The sequence below is a fragment of the Macrobrachium nipponense genome, chromosome 2 (genome assembly GCF_015104395.2).
Source record: "Macrobrachium nipponense isolate FS-2020 chromosome 2, ASM1510439v2, whole genome shotgun sequence".
In the NCBI taxonomy this organism is placed as follows: Eukaryota; Metazoa; Arthropoda; class Malacostraca; order Decapoda; family Palaemonidae; genus Macrobrachium; species Macrobrachium nipponense.
Genome location: NC_087201.1, coordinates 159,691,161 through 159,708,618, shown reverse-complemented (window position 1 = coordinate 159,708,618; position 17,458 = coordinate 159,691,161). Strand labels below are relative to the sequence as shown.

At 35.1% G+C, this 17,458-nt stretch overlaps 1 protein-coding gene across 8 annotated transcripts; it reads left to right on the top strand.

The window, feature by feature from the left end:
- Positions 1-502: 502 nt before the first annotated feature.
- On the top strand, positions 503-15,753 carry LOC135221080 (N-acetylglucosamine-6-phosphate deacetylase-like). Of its 8 annotated transcripts, none has more exons than XM_064258866.1 (9): positions 503-632; positions 6,634-6,905; positions 8,104-8,243; positions 9,140-9,274; positions 11,086-11,215; positions 11,783-11,871; positions 12,050-12,188; positions 12,509-12,685; positions 12,931-15,753. In XM_064258866.1, exons 2-9 carry the CDS (start codon positions 6,677-6,679, stop codon positions 13,161-13,163), a joined length of 1,272 nt encoding a protein of 423 aa, XP_064114936.1. In that variant the 5' UTR covers positions 503-632; positions 6,634-6,676; the 3' UTR covers positions 13,164-15,753. The 8 variants fall into 8 exon arrangements, with proteins under 8 accessions (XP_064114936.1, XP_064114935.1, XP_064114931.1 ...); XM_064258865.1 differs by having other exon boundaries at positions 520-632; positions 6,638-6,905; XM_064258861.1 differs by having other exon boundaries at positions 532-676.
- The last annotated feature ends 1,705 nt before the right edge of the window (positions 15,754-17,458 follow it).

Genomic DNA, 17,458 nt, shown 5'->3' with positions numbered 1-17,458 from the left:
TAGCAGTAACCGTGGGAGAGATTTGCTACATAGTAGAGGCAGATACTTCGTAGTTATAGTACAAACCCCATTGAAGAAAGAAAGGAGGGTTTCGGAAATCCTATTATACTTTAGTTTACGAAGATTATACCAAATTTACTGTTACGTTTTCTGTTGTGATTGTATTTGTTACTGAATAAATTCATGAGCAATCCTTCAGTTATTTCCTTAAAAAAAATATTACTACCTACCAAATATATTTTTCGAGAGAAATGTGTTTAAAACTTAAAATCATTTTTTCAACTTAGAACTCGAATGCGCGCATCAGCTGATGTATGTAAACAAGATTTTTTGTGTTGTGGTGGATGTATCTTACAAATAAGCAATAAGAATCTATTATCGTATTTTTAGAATTTTATTTTCTAATGAAATATGTATGAGATTATATTTTGTTAATAATTTTCGTCGATTTAAGACCACGGAATTCCTTTAAATGCACTAAATGTATGTTTATACCTTCATGCTGAAGATGTCTTCATCTCTATTATAACGTAGCCTTCGACGTGATAAGTTGGGAATTGATAGGGACGATTGTGCCACTTTTACATTGTTAAGTTCGTCGAGAGACGCTTAGTCGCAATCAGTTACTGAGTGTATGTGTGAGCGACTGCATTCGCCGTTATTTTACTGCATAGTAGTAATAGTTATCACTGTTCAAGTGTAGTTTAGAGTGGACCTACTACAAAACTGGTGATTTTACATGTGACATTTGTAATGAAAACAGACCAAGACTACTACTAGTTTATTCACAAAGTTTGACAAACTATAAAAAAACCATTAGAGTACATTTACTTTAGTGGGATAAATAAGTTGGTCTCTTACTGTTGTGTCACGCCTGGCATACTCGAGCGTTTAAAGCAGAAATATCTGATAAAGAGCTGTGATGTGTACATTATATACTAGTACCTAGGTAATGTTTGTGATGTGACCTTAAATAGTATTTAGCCAATATACGATAGAAGGATTGCCGTTTATATAACAGGATAGTAAAACTAGGTACTATATGGAGCAGGGCTTCATAAGGTAATCTCAGCTATTGCCTAGTCAGGTGTCAATTTTCACATTCTGTTTTCTTACAATACTAATCCATCAGAGGTTAGCATAGCCTAATTAATTCGGACATGGCCTTACAACCATCAATGCATTTAGAATAGGTACCTAGCTATTTGCTAATAGCTAGTCACAAGTGTTTTTAGCATTTAAAATTAATATACCTATACTAGCCTATAGCTAGGTATGTACCTAACTGATTTGAGAATGTGCCTTCAGTATGATTAGCTAGAAACAAAGTAAAATTGATTAGGGTACCTCATTGTAAATATGTGTGGCCCTAGTTTATACCTTCAACCCAATGAAGTTACGTACTGGTAGGTAGACCTCCTACTTACTGACAAGTATTGTCAAGACCCAACAGGAACAGAATATTACTAAATAACCTACAGTTGCCTATATTGCAGAAATAAAAATGAGGAACTTACAAGAAACCCGTCACTGTAGGTATCGTTGGGCAGCACTAGAATAGGGCAAATGCAATATGTAATGTTGGTAATTCTAAAGAAGAGCTCTGCTATGAGACCATTTTTTAACTAAGTACAGGTGAGATAACTTGAGAAATTTACCAAAGTAATTGCGATATTAACTGCGTTTTGTTATGTTTTTTTACGTTACTCCCCAAGGGGCCTGTGCCAAACATGGCATCTCATGGAGCTTCTCTGCACAAAAGCATAAACAAAGGACAGTAAATTCTCACACTTTTTTCGTTAAATTGTCAAGTTTTCTCACCTGTATTGCATCATAGACACCCGTTTCTATATTTAGTAAAAGAAATTCAATAATAAACAATATGTCTATGCAGGGCTCTTCCTTAGAAGCATGTATACAGTATTAAAGGAATGCCATTTGTAATATCAGTAACTTCATTTCTTGGAAATAGAATGTAGTTTAATTAATGAAAAATGTAAACACACAGCACATATGAAGCCCACTCGTGTACACATACAATAATGACAAGGTAAGTGTTTGCTCAAAATCACTTTAGACGGATTCTTAATATGAAGATTGGCTTAAATTGTTTAAACTCAATGTACTCTCCCAAAATTTGAACCCTATTATGGCAATACTATGCTGAAATATTTATTTAAAAATTAAAAGCACTTGACAGTTCCTCAATGTAAACTTATTTATGTTGCTGGTAAATCTTGCTCTTTGTAACTCTCTTAGAAGAAGGAATTTTGGAAGTTATAATTGCTCGATGAAGAGCTTTCTTTCATGGAAAAGTATCTTATAATTATCTTATATTATTTTTAGTAAAGTTATAATGTAATAATGATTCTAACAAACTTTATGCTTGTTGGTTCTTGACAGTTTTTGTTGATAAATAATAAGGTCTACGTGTGGACTTGTAAATTTTAATATACTGTATGTTTCACTGTTGTGTAATATCTTGAATGGAGACATGTTGTTTAAATTACCATTGCTGTTCTTGTTACATTGGATTACATTACCTTATGAAAAGATTATAAATTACCAAGATATGGCTCACTGAAGCAAAAGGATAAAAAAAATTTTCCAGAGCTGGCTAAACCAGTGTTTAAAGATGTATGTTTCTACTATGCTTATAAATTTGTATTGCAGAGTGAAATATTCTGATTAGCACATTTATTATTGTTTTAATTTTTAATTCATAAGATTTTCTGTTTTGTAACTGAAGTTAAATGTTAGAAGATCGTATCCATTAGAAAGTTGTAATGGAATCGAAACTGTCAGATTTTACTCAACTAATGGACACATCCTAACCTAACCTAACCTAACCAAAGGTACATTATTTTACCTGACTAAGAAGGTGACTTCACCCCACCTGGACTTTCCCTTAGTTTTCCTTCATAAAACATACATGCCTTGAACAGCTTTACGAGTTTACCTAGGTGCGGTGAAGTAAGGTTTACCAGTACCAACCCTTGACTTAAGTATTACATTATATTCATGAAGCTACTATGAGATGCCTTTTAACCTCGAAGAGTTACAGTATTATAGTTGTATATGATGCCTTGAAGCTAAATATATTATGTATATTTTCATTTGGATGATACTATAAAGAGATGCATAAACAAAAACAGTTATATATCAGTGGTGAATCTGTATTATGTGAACATTCAGGCTAATATATATATGTATATATAATATATATAATATATATATAATATATATTATATACATATATGTATGTATATGTATATGTATATGTATATTAAATACCACTGTATCATGTGCTTCTCTTCCGTAGATTAGTATGAAGGGCGTGTTATTGTCGTTCCTTTTTCGCTGTGTACATTGCATTGTCAAGCGTAATATCATGGTATTTTAGGTTCCTTCTCTGTATTTGTAATTATATTTATCATCCGTATATTCAGAGCAGCCCATATGTAATGCTCTTAAAACACTGATATGAATACAGGTTTCTTTATTTGCTTTATTGCTGACACTTCAAACAGCAGGCAGCTGGGTGTAACCTACCCTTCCACAGGAATGAAGTTAAAAAAAAATATTATTTACATTTGTTATAATACTTCAACACATTACCCAAGGTTCTTTATATCTTACAATGCCCTCCTTAGGGATGACTGAATGTAGGGCAATACGAACTCAATGATGCGTATGCTTTAAAAAGCATTAAAAAAAAACTAAGTAGAACGGAAATTACACACCTTGGCAATTTGATAGAAAAGTACTTTTCTTCTCCGCCCATTGCGCAGTTTATTATTATTATTATTATTATTATTATTATTATTATTATTATTATTATTATTATTATTATTAATATGACGTTTGACTGAATGTGATGGGTTTACCAACTGAGAGAATCGACATTATAAGATAGAATAAAAGAATTATGATGGTTACAAATGGTTTCTTACATTTCTAGTCGTACAGTAACGCGTAGATGTCCTGTTTCCGGTCTAAACCAGTTTGATTTTCCTGTTTTCTTTTTTTAGTCTAAAAATATTAAACATATGTATGTTGTCCTGTTTCCGGTCTAAACCAGTTTGATTTTTCTTCGTATTTTTAGTCTAAAATTATCAAATCTATGTTTGTTTTACATCACGCATCCCTTCGCTCACTTATTGACAACAATACACCGTGGCAACCTTATTTTAAGAGATTTGAATGGAAGTCGATTGTGCTTTGATTCCTTGAGGTGCCTAGATCAGCATTTATCTTTAAATTACTTTCATTAGCTGTAGTTTTTTTTTTCTCTCTCTCTCTCTGAAAAAAAGACACCCGAGAACGGTATGTAAAGTATATGTGTGGCGAGGACATTTTCTTACATTATATTACTACCATATCTTCTTGCCGCGAAGCTATGGCAAAATTAGCCAGTATTGGTGAAAAAAATGTAATGCTATGAAACTAATTTACTATCTTCAGCCGTTGTTAGTTTAATGTGTTATGATTTATTCATCCATTATGTTATGATTTATTCATCCATTATGTTCCTTTTATCGTTGTTATTCCCCGATGTACGTTTCATTACATGTCCTTCAAGCGGCGTATCATAGTTTTTGGTTCTCATATTTCCGCGCGATTCAGGTTGTGTAATTAGTTGTATGATGTAATGTTTTAACTTAAAATGCGTTTCATTTAAACGACGTACGCAGACATCCAACTAACTTTTACTTGTCGAGGGGGAGAGGGTCGTAGAGTTTAAGGGCCCCATACACTGAACAGTTGTATGAACGACTGTCTGAACGATTGTCGTCATCGACACACTCTCTCTCTCTCTCTCTCTCTCTCTCTCTCTCTCTCTCTCTCTCTTCAGACAGTATGAACAATCTCCGCGCCGATTTCAGTCTGAACAAAGATTTTGTCTCGAGAACATGGCATCATCTCTAGAAGAGACGCGCTCGATAGCTTTTGATTCAGAAGTGCCCATACACAATGTTTTTGCGAACGATGCAGATAATCGTTCAGTATATGGGGCCCTTAGATAAAAGCGGTAGATTTTATAGTTTTATTAGACCGATTACACGCAGAGATGCATTTAAATTTATTTTTTTTAGATAGACAGTCAAATGCTTCCTTTTGCTAGTCACACCATAAGCCAACTTCGAGCTTGGTAAATTGTAGTTATACATCACTTTTTGTACCACAGCTTGTGTAGTACTCATGATTCGCAGCAATTTAAAGTTGGCAGTTCATTGAGGTTGCTACAAAATTATTCTAACAAATCACAGTAGTAGTTCGAGTTTTATACTAGAAAAGTATACACAATACTGGAAGTTGCATTAAACGCTCATATATTGTAAAGGATACATAATAAATTAATCGTTTTGTCGTCATGTCGTAGAATTTGCGAAAATCAATGTCCTTCGCTGTCTCGTGCATGCAATGACAGTCACGCCAAGTTCTGCACCGAAAGCAGCGTTTGCCTCCTTAGTGCTGAGATATTCCTCTTCGTGATCATTTCGTTTCCCAGTTGTTACATCTGGATGGACCCAAGCTTTAAATTAATATGAACTACATCCACTCTTTTTATGCAAGCTTCATACTGGTTTATTCTGACTGAAAAGTTCATTTGCCCCATGTTGTTGAACCACCTTTGTCACTTGATGATTTTGAAAGCGTTATTGAAAGGACCAGAGATAAGTATCTTTTGTTTATCGTAAGGCTGTATCTAATCACATCTCCAGTGTACTTGATATTCGCTTGGGATAAATGACACCTGACGATGACACTCTCTCTCTCTCTCCCCCCCCTCTCTCTCTCTCTCCCTCTCTCTCTCTCTCTCTCTCTCTCTCTCTCTCTCTCTCTCTCTCTCTCTCTCTCTCTCTCTCCTTCTACTCAACTTTTAAAGCTTTTAACGTGTATAACTTGTCGAAAGCCCAAAAATACTGATGGTGAAAAATGTACTTGCCAATTTTTTGCATTACTGTAAACTTTTATTTTTAAGTACTAAATAATCTAGTTTCATTATTTCTGTCGATTTTTAAATTCATCTAAATGTTCTGAAAACCGATTTTCTTTTTTTCATAAACAGAAGAGAAAACTGGGTTTAATTTTGACCCAGACTTACAGTGTTTATATAATTAGATAATAATTATTTCCCATTTAATGTATGCAAGGCATCAAAGACTTGTCATTTCACAAGTTGAGTCTGTTATAACCCAGGATTAAATGCAGATATCGGTATACCTCAAGCATGTTGTCTGTATGACCATTCCATATTCATATTGTCATTAATCTAAAAGGTATTTTATTAATTTAATCATTATATCGTCGTGGAATATTGTACTGGGATACATACATTTACGTTACGTTTTTCGAGATCATGTTGAAAATGATGTAGTAGTACAACGTATTATGAAGTAGTTTCTAATTTTATTCTACAATTGATACTAGCCTATATGGTTATCTCATGTGATTATAAAGTATCAAGCAACACGCCGTGTATTTTCATAGATTTAGGAAGAATTTATTTTTTTATGGAAGCATTTTTCATGTGATTATATAGGGATTTGGCCGTTTTTTTCTGTATTGCGTTTCCTTTTTTATGTTTATTATGCCTAATGCGTTCAAATCTTGTACCAAATTTCGAAGACAGAAAAGGAAGCCAGGAAAAGACTTCAAATAGAATCTCAACATGCCGTCCGTAAACCCTACTGGGACTAACAAGCCCGGCACCACCTTCCAGTTCGTCAACTGCAGACTCGTCAGGGACGGGAAGATCATCAAGGATGACCTCTGGGTTCGAGATGGGAAGATCATCAATCCGGAGCCCGTTTTCTTCGACGAGAAAATCAGAGCCGATGTCGTCATCGACTGCAGTGATGCCCTGGTCTGCCCGGGGTTCATTGATGTCCAGATTAACGGTGAGTGCCGTTTATTAATTCTCTCTCTCTCTCTCTCTCTCTCTCTCTCTCTCTCTCTCTCTCTCTCTCTCTCTCTCTCGTTGATTGGACTGATACCATCGGTCTACACCGGACTTCTTATGCTTTTCAGTGCCTTATTGTCACTTATGAGCTTGCTCGAGTATGGTTTATTGTAAACCATTCCCCCTTCCCCCCCATCTCTATCTGGGGGGGGGGACTATTCCATAGGGCTATACTAGCCCTCTATCTCGTTTCAGCACCCCCTTCATCACTTAAGGGCTGCCATTATTTAAGGTCCGGTTCTTGTAACAAGTCCGGTTTAATGTAAAGAGCAACCTCTCTCTCTCTCTCTCTCTCTCTCTCTCTCTCTCTCTCTCTCTCTCTCTCTCTCTCTCTCTCTCTCTAAACTTCTCCGGTCGAAGTATAGAAAAAAGGGTCCTGTGTTTGTGATAGTGTGGTTGAATGACTAACAAGAAAGTCAGGAACGATTCCAGAGTAAAAAGTAAGACGAATGATTGTTTTTTGTTGTGTAAGTGAAAGGCGATAGAAGTGAGCTTGTAAGAATTGTAGAAAAGTACAATTACCGAAGCTATTGAGCTCAAATGTTAAAACTCGTCAGTTTTAGAATAATGTCAGAAACAATACAGAAGGATTAATATGAGAGAGTAGCGTGGGTTTGGATATGTTAGACCGAGTGTGCGTATGTTTGGGTTCAATTGTTTGTGCAGATTTGAGTGATGCGTAGAAGCTGTCTTTGGTATATACGGATCTAAAGAAAGCGTCTGATTTATACTGACAACTGTGATTTGAAGGGCATTGAGAATGTATGACGTCGATGGTAGTATGTTGAAAGGAATGATAAGTTCTTTTATGACTGAAATTAAAACTGTTAGAATATGTAGACGTAAGTGTGACCAGTGCAAAGATAATTATTTGGCGTGAAGTCTACACGGATGTTTGATATTTTGGTGGATTTCATAATGAAAGAAGTCCGAGAATGCACTGGAGATGCTGATGCATAGATGTGGAATAAGAAAAATTGCCATAAATATAAATGGGAATGGCTGATTTTGTAAGTTGATATTGTATTTTGAAGGGTATGCCTATGTTGGCAATAGCGTATTCGTGACGATTAATGGTAAATTTGTATATTTACCATATACTAACTGTAACTCCTTTCCTTTCCTTCCCTTCGTAGGTGGTTTCGGTTACGACTTTTCCTCGGACATTGACAACCTGGAGGAGGCCATATCGGTGGTTGCCAAGGGGATCCTGTCGACGGGTGTCACTTCATTTTGTCCAACCATCGTTACCTCACCCACATCAGTCTATCACCAGGTGGGTTCAACGTCAGTGCCAGCAGGCGTTAAATAAATTAAGCTGGGGTTGGAATATGATGTAGTTAATTTAGTTTGGGGTTGGAATGAGATTTTTTCATTCTGTATTTATTTGTTTGTGTTGCATCCCTCTGCCATATCTTTGTTATACCTAGATACTGACCGTCAGTCAATTGGTTTTGGCATATTTGCAGTTCAGTTTGATTGGCAGTATGTCAGCTCTCTCTCTCTCTCTCTCTCTCTCTCTCTCTCTCTCTCTCTCTCTCTCTCTCTCTCTCTCTCTCTCTCTGTTGTATGAATCGTTTTCTGATTGGCCGATGTTTGTCATTTATTTTAAATGGTATTTAAGTGAATATTTATATTTTGCTGCAAATAAGCCTACTCATACGCACGACACAAAACTCTCGTGCCGATAAGTGACGAGATAAAATGCGTGAAAGAACGACATAACGCTTGCTTGTGGCTGACAGTTCACGATCTGCAATGAATTGGAAGATAGTGGTGATAATGTATATGTATATGACGCTCCATACTTAGATGTTTCAAGAGAAGCCTCGGCGACAAAGGGAAGCCTCGTTGTTGTTGGGGGGGGTTGGGGGGAGTTGTTTGATGATGCGCTATCACTTTCTTCTTTTTACAACACTGCTGATAGGCAGACGATGCACTGACTGGCGGCAGAGCTTTGATGTTGTCTTATCTCCGTAATTTATGCGTGAAGGAACATTGTTTATCAACGTTATCATTTCCATTCGTCCGTTATAGGTCTATTCGTCCTTTATTTGAGGGGGATTTCGCACATGAAAGAAATGTTAACTCTTGAAGTTGTTTCGTAACAATTTTACTACTACTACTACTACTTCTACTACTACTACTACTATTATTATTTTTTTTTTTCAGGCTCTCCCTCGCATCGAAAGAACTGCAGGAGGCCATGAAGGTGCAAGCATTTTGGGACTTCACCTGGAAGGGCCTTTCATCAGCCCTGAGAAGAAGGGAGCCCACCCACTCCAGTTCATACGGGGAATAGAGAATGTTAGTTTTGCTTCATTTATTTCCCTTGTGTTATATGGCTTCAGAGTGTATTACCAAGTCACTTTTCTCTTACAGTTACATATAGGTCTCTATACGTTGTTATTGTTGCCATTAGATAAATATGTTTTCTTTTGACTTCCTTTTGTTATATTAAACTGACTTTTCATTTTTAATTGTTGCTTTGCACTTTAAATCATTTACTGTAGCTTCCTTTAGCAATAAAATTATTTCATCGATCAGAATTAAGCAGGGTGAGGACAGACATTGTTACTGGATTGTTATTTCTTGTTGACAAGAACTCTCTGAGAAAACGACATATGGTGAGGTCCGTGGAATCAACCAGATGTCCCATTGACAGTTTTAATGTTCATTTCAAGTAAATTAAATGATTTTGTATAAATTGCTTTTTAGTTTTTTGTAAAAGGAAACTATTTATATGGCTATTTGTCTGTCCGTCTGCACTTTTTCTCTCTGCTCTCTGATCTTAAAAACTACTGAGTCTAGAAGGCTGCGAATTGGTGTGGTAATCATCTACCCTCCAATCATCAAACATACCAAATTGCTGCCCTTTAACCTCATTAGTTATTTTATTTAAGGTTAAAGTTCGCCATGATTGTGCATCTGGCACCTATAGTACAGGACACCACTGGGCCATGGCTGAAAGTTTCATGAACTAAAAAAACCTGATTGATCTGAAGAAACTTCAGTGCATTTTTTACTTACTCGTTCAAGTTGTGATCATAAACAAAGGCATCCCTGTAGCAGGGTTGTACCATCGGCATCAGTGCACCATAGCCATTATTTAAGGCGTCCTCTCGGCTTCTAGCTGCAACCCCTTTCATCCCTTTTACTGTGCCCCCATTCATATTTTTTCTTCTATCTTACTTTCCACCTTCACCAGACAATTGATTCATAGTGCAACTGTGAGGTTTTCCTCCTGTTACACCTTTCAAACAATTTTATGGTCAATTTCCAATTCAGCGCTGAATGACCTCATAGGTCCCAGTGCTTGGCCTAAATTTTATATCCTATCTATAAACGAAGGCACAGTAGATTTCCCAAAGTTCATTGCTAAGATTTTGAAATATGAATAGCTTTGGAGTGAACTAAAGAATTTATATATTATAGCATTTTTGTATGTTTGAAAACTTTATAATCTGCCTGCCTTTCTTATTCAAAGTATATTCAGCTCCCTAATTCTTGTGTAGGCCTGCCTTTAGAGGTTATTCTTTTGTTATGGTTTGTTGATCTGTATGTCTGTCTGTTAATAGGATAGTTTGAAAACTAATGGAGTAAATTTATTTTTTAATAACCACCATTTTCCAAGGGACCATTGTTAAAGTTGGGTGTATCTGCAAGTATTAATTTGGCTCTAGGATTCTCCTTTTTTGTTGGTATGACTTATGTGCATTAAGGGAAAATAATAGCTTACTGCTGTTTTCTAATGTGTAAATATGAGGCTTAGGCTTTGACTGGCAAAGGTAATTGGCTTTGCATTTTTGAAAGAATTTGCAGAGGTGTCAAAGCATTTGACTGCTAATTGCCTTGGTGGAGGTTGGCAGTCAGTGAGTACCCTTTCTTGTGTTGCTTGTAAATAAGTATTCAGCTTTTATTCTCAATATTATTAGTAGTAGCATTAGTTTCTTGCATTTAATGAAGTTTTGCTGTACATATTTCATTTATCCCTTTGAGTCTTTTTAATTTTCCTTAAGTCCATCCTCTAAGTCCCCTATTATCATTTTCTGTCAAGCAGTTGAAGCATAAGTATTACTTTAAATACCTTTATAATTTTTTTCAATTATGATTTCCAGGGAATGCAGACAGTTGAGGAGGTTTATGGAAGGCTTGACAATGTAGCCATGGTTACTATTGCCCCTGAGCTGCCTGGGGTCTTCGACGTCATAGAGGGTCTTGTTAGTCGAGGCATTGTCGTGTCTGTAGGTAAGTCATTGATTTATTTGTATGCCAAATTTCCCCAGGAGAAAATGGAAGTAACTGGGGTTTTGTAAAAAGTTTTATAGAAAATAATTTTTAGTTATTTCAATAGCTTTAGTTATTTCTATGGCTTAACACAATTTTAGGGTGTTCCTCCATCTTTATGATAGTGTGGTTTCGGGAACCAGTTGTTCATGGTCACTCCACACTACATTTCTTATTTTCCATAATTTTCCAATTGTTTATGGTCACTCCAGACTACATCTTTGATTTTCCTTGTTTTCATTGTGTAGACATTCTCATTTATTTTTTTCCCTCAGTATCGGTTCAGCACTTAACATCCTATGCCTTCTTTTTACAGTACTGTAGTATTTTTTTTTATATTGTTCTCATCAGAATATATAGTGCTCGTGGGCATTATCTTTGCTCTATGGCTTCTTTGAGATTGTGCTTGTGATTTCTTTCTCCAGTAATATATCTTCTCATTACTTCCTCGAAACCAATTCTTGGCTGTAATGACATTTCCATTTAGGTCTTGTCTCAGCCATAGCATAAAACAAATCTGTTCCTCAGGTCATTCTACTGGAAATCTGGACACTGGAGAAGCAGCTGTGAACTGTGGAGCCTCTTTCATCACCCACTTATTCAATGCAATGTTACCAGTGAGTTTTTATCACTATGTATAGGTTAGGCCTTAGTGTGACACTGCTTTATGACTTTTGAAAATCATATTGGTAGAATCTAGTTCTTAATAATGTTTCATATATAAAGTTGAAAGTGTTTATGAAATACCTTATAACACCTGATAATCAAGTTTTGTCCCATTTCAATGTTTTTCAGTTTCACCATCGAGACCCAGGCCTTGTTGGTCTTCTCACTAGCCGTCTTATTAAACGTCCTGTTCACTATGGAATTATTGCCGATGGAATGCACACCCACCCAGCTGCCCTCAGAATTGCTCATCGTACACATCCGAAAGGTAGCATGATTTTACCCCCATGGCTTTTATTGTAGTTAATTATTGAATAGGTGATATTGATTTTTTTTTTAAGTACATCAATAAGTAAAATAACTGTCAAATAAGTTCTCTTTGTGAAGTACAAAAATTACAAAGGTGAAATTTAAGTAGTATAAGTTCACAGTGGTTGAAGTCTTTTTGTCATTTGTTGTGGTTTCCTGTGATGCTTCCAATTATAATTTAGATGTAAAGGAAAATAATTTAGGCCTAGGAATACAGAAAAAATTTATTCTAGTCTTGGAGAGCAAAAGATATTGAAGTGTACATCTTCGTTGAAACAGGTTTAGTTCTTGTCACTGATGCAATGGCTGCAATGGGCCTGGGTGAAGGCGAGCACACCCTCGGTCAGTTTCAGGTCACAGTTCGAGGGAAAAGAGCCCTCTTACAAGGTACTGAAACCTTAGCTGGTTCCATTGTGACGATGGATGATTGTGTTCGTCATTTTATTCTTGATGCAGGTATGGCATGGCTAAATGCTTCTTTTTGCATATTTTTTCCATCTGAACAGTCATCATCTTTTGTTTCTATTATGAATTGTCGAATGTAGACATGGATATGCATTGATATGGTCCTTCAAATTTAAATTATTTTTTCAATATCAAAATGCAAAAAATAAAAGTACAACAGCAATAGATATGGCATACTGTTCCAGGAGTTTGTCAAATAGTGTATTGTCTAATTTATATGAATAAATATATTCCAGGAGTGAGCATAGTTGAAGGCATCGAAGCAGCCACTTTACATCCAGCACTGGCCATGGGAATTGAACACTTAAAAGGCACCCTGGACTTCAACACCGATGCTGACTTTTTACTCGTATGCGACAAGGGCCCTTTAAAGGTCCTTCATACGTTCATTGCCGGGGACTGTGTGTTTTCTGCACCAGACGCTCATGCAATTAAGCCAATTTATCGTAATTCAGCTAAGATGTCATAATAGTAAAAGAGATTTATGTACATACTTTTTTCTACTTTTATGGCAATTTACATATCTGGATTGTTTTGTTTGCTCTTGTAAAGGGCACACATTTGTGATGTACAAATGGTAAAACCATATTTTGAGTGAGAATGTATTGAAGGATCTCATCTGTTAGTGATCTGTGGTGGGTTATATTTGCACCAACTGCAATGAAATAGGTTAGAGTGAGCATTTATCAGCACCTGTTTTTTATGCATAGAATGTTTACCATTATTTTTAGAGAGAGTATATTAACCCATAGATTTTTCAAACTTCATCACGATGAATTCATAGTAGAAAGTACATACCATGTTTTAGTAATTAGTTTATGAAGGTGAGTTGAAAACTCGATAAAGAAGGATTTTTGGTTTTTTGTACAAAAGACATTTTGTATACAGTTATGTAGCTGTGAAAAGACATTTTTTCAAGGGTTTTGGAAGTTATTTTATAATCTTATTATTTCAATGGACCAAATAAAGTACAGCAGGAGTCTCCAAACAGTAAATAAAGAAGATGAAATAATGTAATCTTGGCAATCTGTTTATAGTATATGGATTCTTGCAGGTACATACAGTGTCTTATATTCAGTGATGTTGCACCTGTATTTTTATAAACGACTATGTAAAAGGAATTTACTATACTTACAGTAAATAATGTTAGGTACAGCATAATATGCACCCTCTTAAGGCCAATTATCAATACTCAGTTGACATTTTACTTAATTTTAATGGAATGTAAAGGAAAAATTACAGTACTGTAGGTATCCATCTGATATGTATTCTCTTTATCATAATTGTATATCAGATGTAGTACTGAATACTTTAGTTTGGTTCTTCAGAGGTAGGAATTCAGTTTTAAACTATGTACTGGTATGTTATAGAATAGTTTGGTTCCTGTATAGAGAAGAAAAAAAACTTTGCATGCACAAAAAGTAGTTTATGGTCTACATTCTAGAAATATCTTTAAATTCGGGAGTATATACAGTACAAACAGTACAGCACTTTATGGTTCATTGTTACATGTATAGTAAAGCCTTATGAAGGATCTATATTCTGGAATTTTTTTATAAGTGTGTTGGAGTACAACATGAAATTGTGGTATTCTTATGAATGGCTTGCAAGTGTATGCAAATATTTCTCCCTTAAGTAAAAATGCTTAGGTAATGGCAAAATTTTATATGAAGTTAGAATTGAAAACAACAGGCATTTATGTGTCAGAATGGTCTTCCATGTTGTTAGCCTCTGCAGGAAGCCATTTTGAAGTGCAGGAAATATCCATCATTGTTTTTACATCATTATCAAACTGCTCACAACTTTTATATTCAAAGAAACTAGTACAGGTACAGATATTTTGGGAATAATGATCTTTCTTTTTATAGTAATTATAAGGAAATTTTCTACAGCTCATTCTGTCCATGAAATGTTTTGCAGAAAAGGTAGGATATTGTTATTCATTTTCCACAGGTAATATGCTCTTGGAGAACATTTATAGAAATTCTCTGGACACATTCTTAAATACACACATAAATTTCTGGTGCTTGTATAAAGAAGTGGAAGATATTATATAGAAGTTTGTTTATAGACTATAAAGTGTTAATGTTACATGGCATGTTTGTAAATTATTTAGCGCTAGAAAGTCAATCCTGTTAGGAAGTTATTTATGTACATAACCTATTGTGTCTTCTTAATTGGCTGTGATAAAGTATGATTAGAAACTTTTATTTAAAACAGCAAAGGTAAATTGAAATACAGAAATAGCAAAAATTTACAGTTGTCGATGTAACGGTAGTTTTGCTGGGTACGTTAACTATTAATGTTAATGCATATGGGTGATTTTTCTATTTTGTATCTTCATTTCCCTAACTAATAATGTTGATAAGTTCATCACATACTTGTAATAATAAAACCATCATTGATCAAGTTTGTTATGCATTTATAAAGAAAATCAGCAAATGCTGTAGTTGCTTAGTTAATTTTCTTAACTACAAAGGGCAGTACCCTTTAAGGCGGTAAATTTTAGTAGGATTTAGATTTTCACTGTAGTTGTAATACTTCCTGGAAGAGGAAAGTTTTACATGCCATTTATAAAACTCGATGCATTTTTGGACTTTGATATTTCTGAGAAAACAACGTAACTTGTGATATTGCAAAACTGACTAGTCATTGAAAATCAATTTGATATTACATTAGAATAAAGTAAATCTGAGATTAAAGAACCTAGAAATAAAACATGTACCTGCATGGCCACAATAAAATGGCTGAATTCATCCAAATTAGAATTTTAACCTTCTCTTAAAGAGTGGCAAGGTTACTATGGGTTTATACATATAATTAATTTGCCAAAGTTTAGTGAAGATGTAGAGTTGCCATGTAATGACACAAAATTAGGAAATAGTATATTTTGTCTGTCGGTTACTGTTGTATGAATTTTTTGGATGGTGGTTGTTGCTGTTGTGAATGTAGTAAGACTACTGTGATGTACTGAAAAGTATTTTTAATTTGTCATTATTTTTGGACAAAGCACTGACTGAAATACGTATTGCTAAAGGAATAAAGGATTACCAGGATAATTTCAGTATTATTTAACATATGTTTTTGTTATATGGCAATGAATTATAATGTAAATAATTCTAGTATGTAAAATATTTTATCACATAATGAACAATCATTAGTTTCTCTGGATAATCAGTTTTGACACTTGTCTTGCATGTCTGGGGTAAATACTCCAGTAATGAATAACCACTTCTGTCCCACATCTAATAAGTATTCTATTTGATATGCAACCTCCCAACGATAAATTTGCTCTAGCACTGACTATGGCATTTTGGCAGAGAGGCAAGTCTCACAGCATACAAAAGAAATCTTCAACCTTTTCTCTTGCATGAGAATCCTGCCCAAGTAACATTAGCTGCTCGGCTACTGTATGATGTACTTGCACGTGAACTGTATGCTTTCTTAACTTCTCATTTACATGTTTTCAAACATTGATATCAATTGAATTGGGCCTTGAATATGATGGTAACTGGTTCCAGGAAACCATGTTGAATGTTAAAATCTGCATAGTATTTCAAATTTCTTGAATAGTGTAAGGTATTTCATACCCTAAACACATCCTCCTCCATACAGTAGCTACTATAAATCCTACGTTGATTACTTTACCTAAAACAAATTCTTCCTTGATTATTTAAAATACCCAAAACAGTGTCATTGCTGTGTAACTACAATGGCTTTTATACTTTTTTGTTTAAGCCATACTGTGATGACAAAGATATAGTTTGTACATATTCAGTAATGACATAACCATTATAATCTTGACTACTGTAAATACATATTACACATTAGCAGTAACACCTTAACATTTTTTTCCGTTCAAGAGTTACACTTGCTAAATTCTTTTTTTTTTCTCTCTTGGATAACTTTTGTATGATGATTACAGGATGTCCGATATTGGCAATAATTCTTGCTTTATGGTGACGAGACGTGTGGCACAGGTGGCACGCAGTGATATAGCCTATCAGGCTAACATGAGCCTTCTGAGAGTACATCAGACAAATCATCTACTATATCAAAAGAACCACAATCTGACAGCAGACATTGTTGTCTTGGAGAAAGCTTGCTAGTAATGCCACTCTCAGAATTTTGGACAATTAGGCTTGAGGATCTTTTAGTGTTGCAGGTCAAAGAATTGTCAAACAAATTTTGCAACAGTTGTTGGTATGTTATTCCTCAGGTGATATGGAGGCTTTGTATGTATCCATCATCATGATCACTATCTTCTTTCCATGACTTCATTAGACCATCAATTCTTCGTTGGCTAATTCACTATGCTCTTCTGGGTATGTCCTGAAGTCATTATTGATCTTGTTAGAGAAGCCCTTCACACCAACTTCCCTTTCAACATTCCTTATATTCTTTGCTAATAGTGGGTAAGTCCTTGAAATCACTGACTGTCTCACTATATAATGATTTCCAGCATGCACTGATTTCCTCAAGCTTTAAAGCATGTACTTTTTCTACAATAAGCATAATTGCATCTGCATTTGTTGAGCTTTTCTATAAAACCATGATACTGTATTGCAGTTGGCATTCGCAGTAATGGCAGCATGAATCCTCCTGAAGGTGAGGTAAGTTCACTTGAGGTAATTCATAATGTTTCAAGGGGCTACAATAGTGATGCATTAGGAGCAGCCTGGAATATCACTAACAATCAATACTGAAGCAAATGTTGTGGATGGCTAGATACATTGTCAGTTATAAGTAAGATCTTGAAAGGTA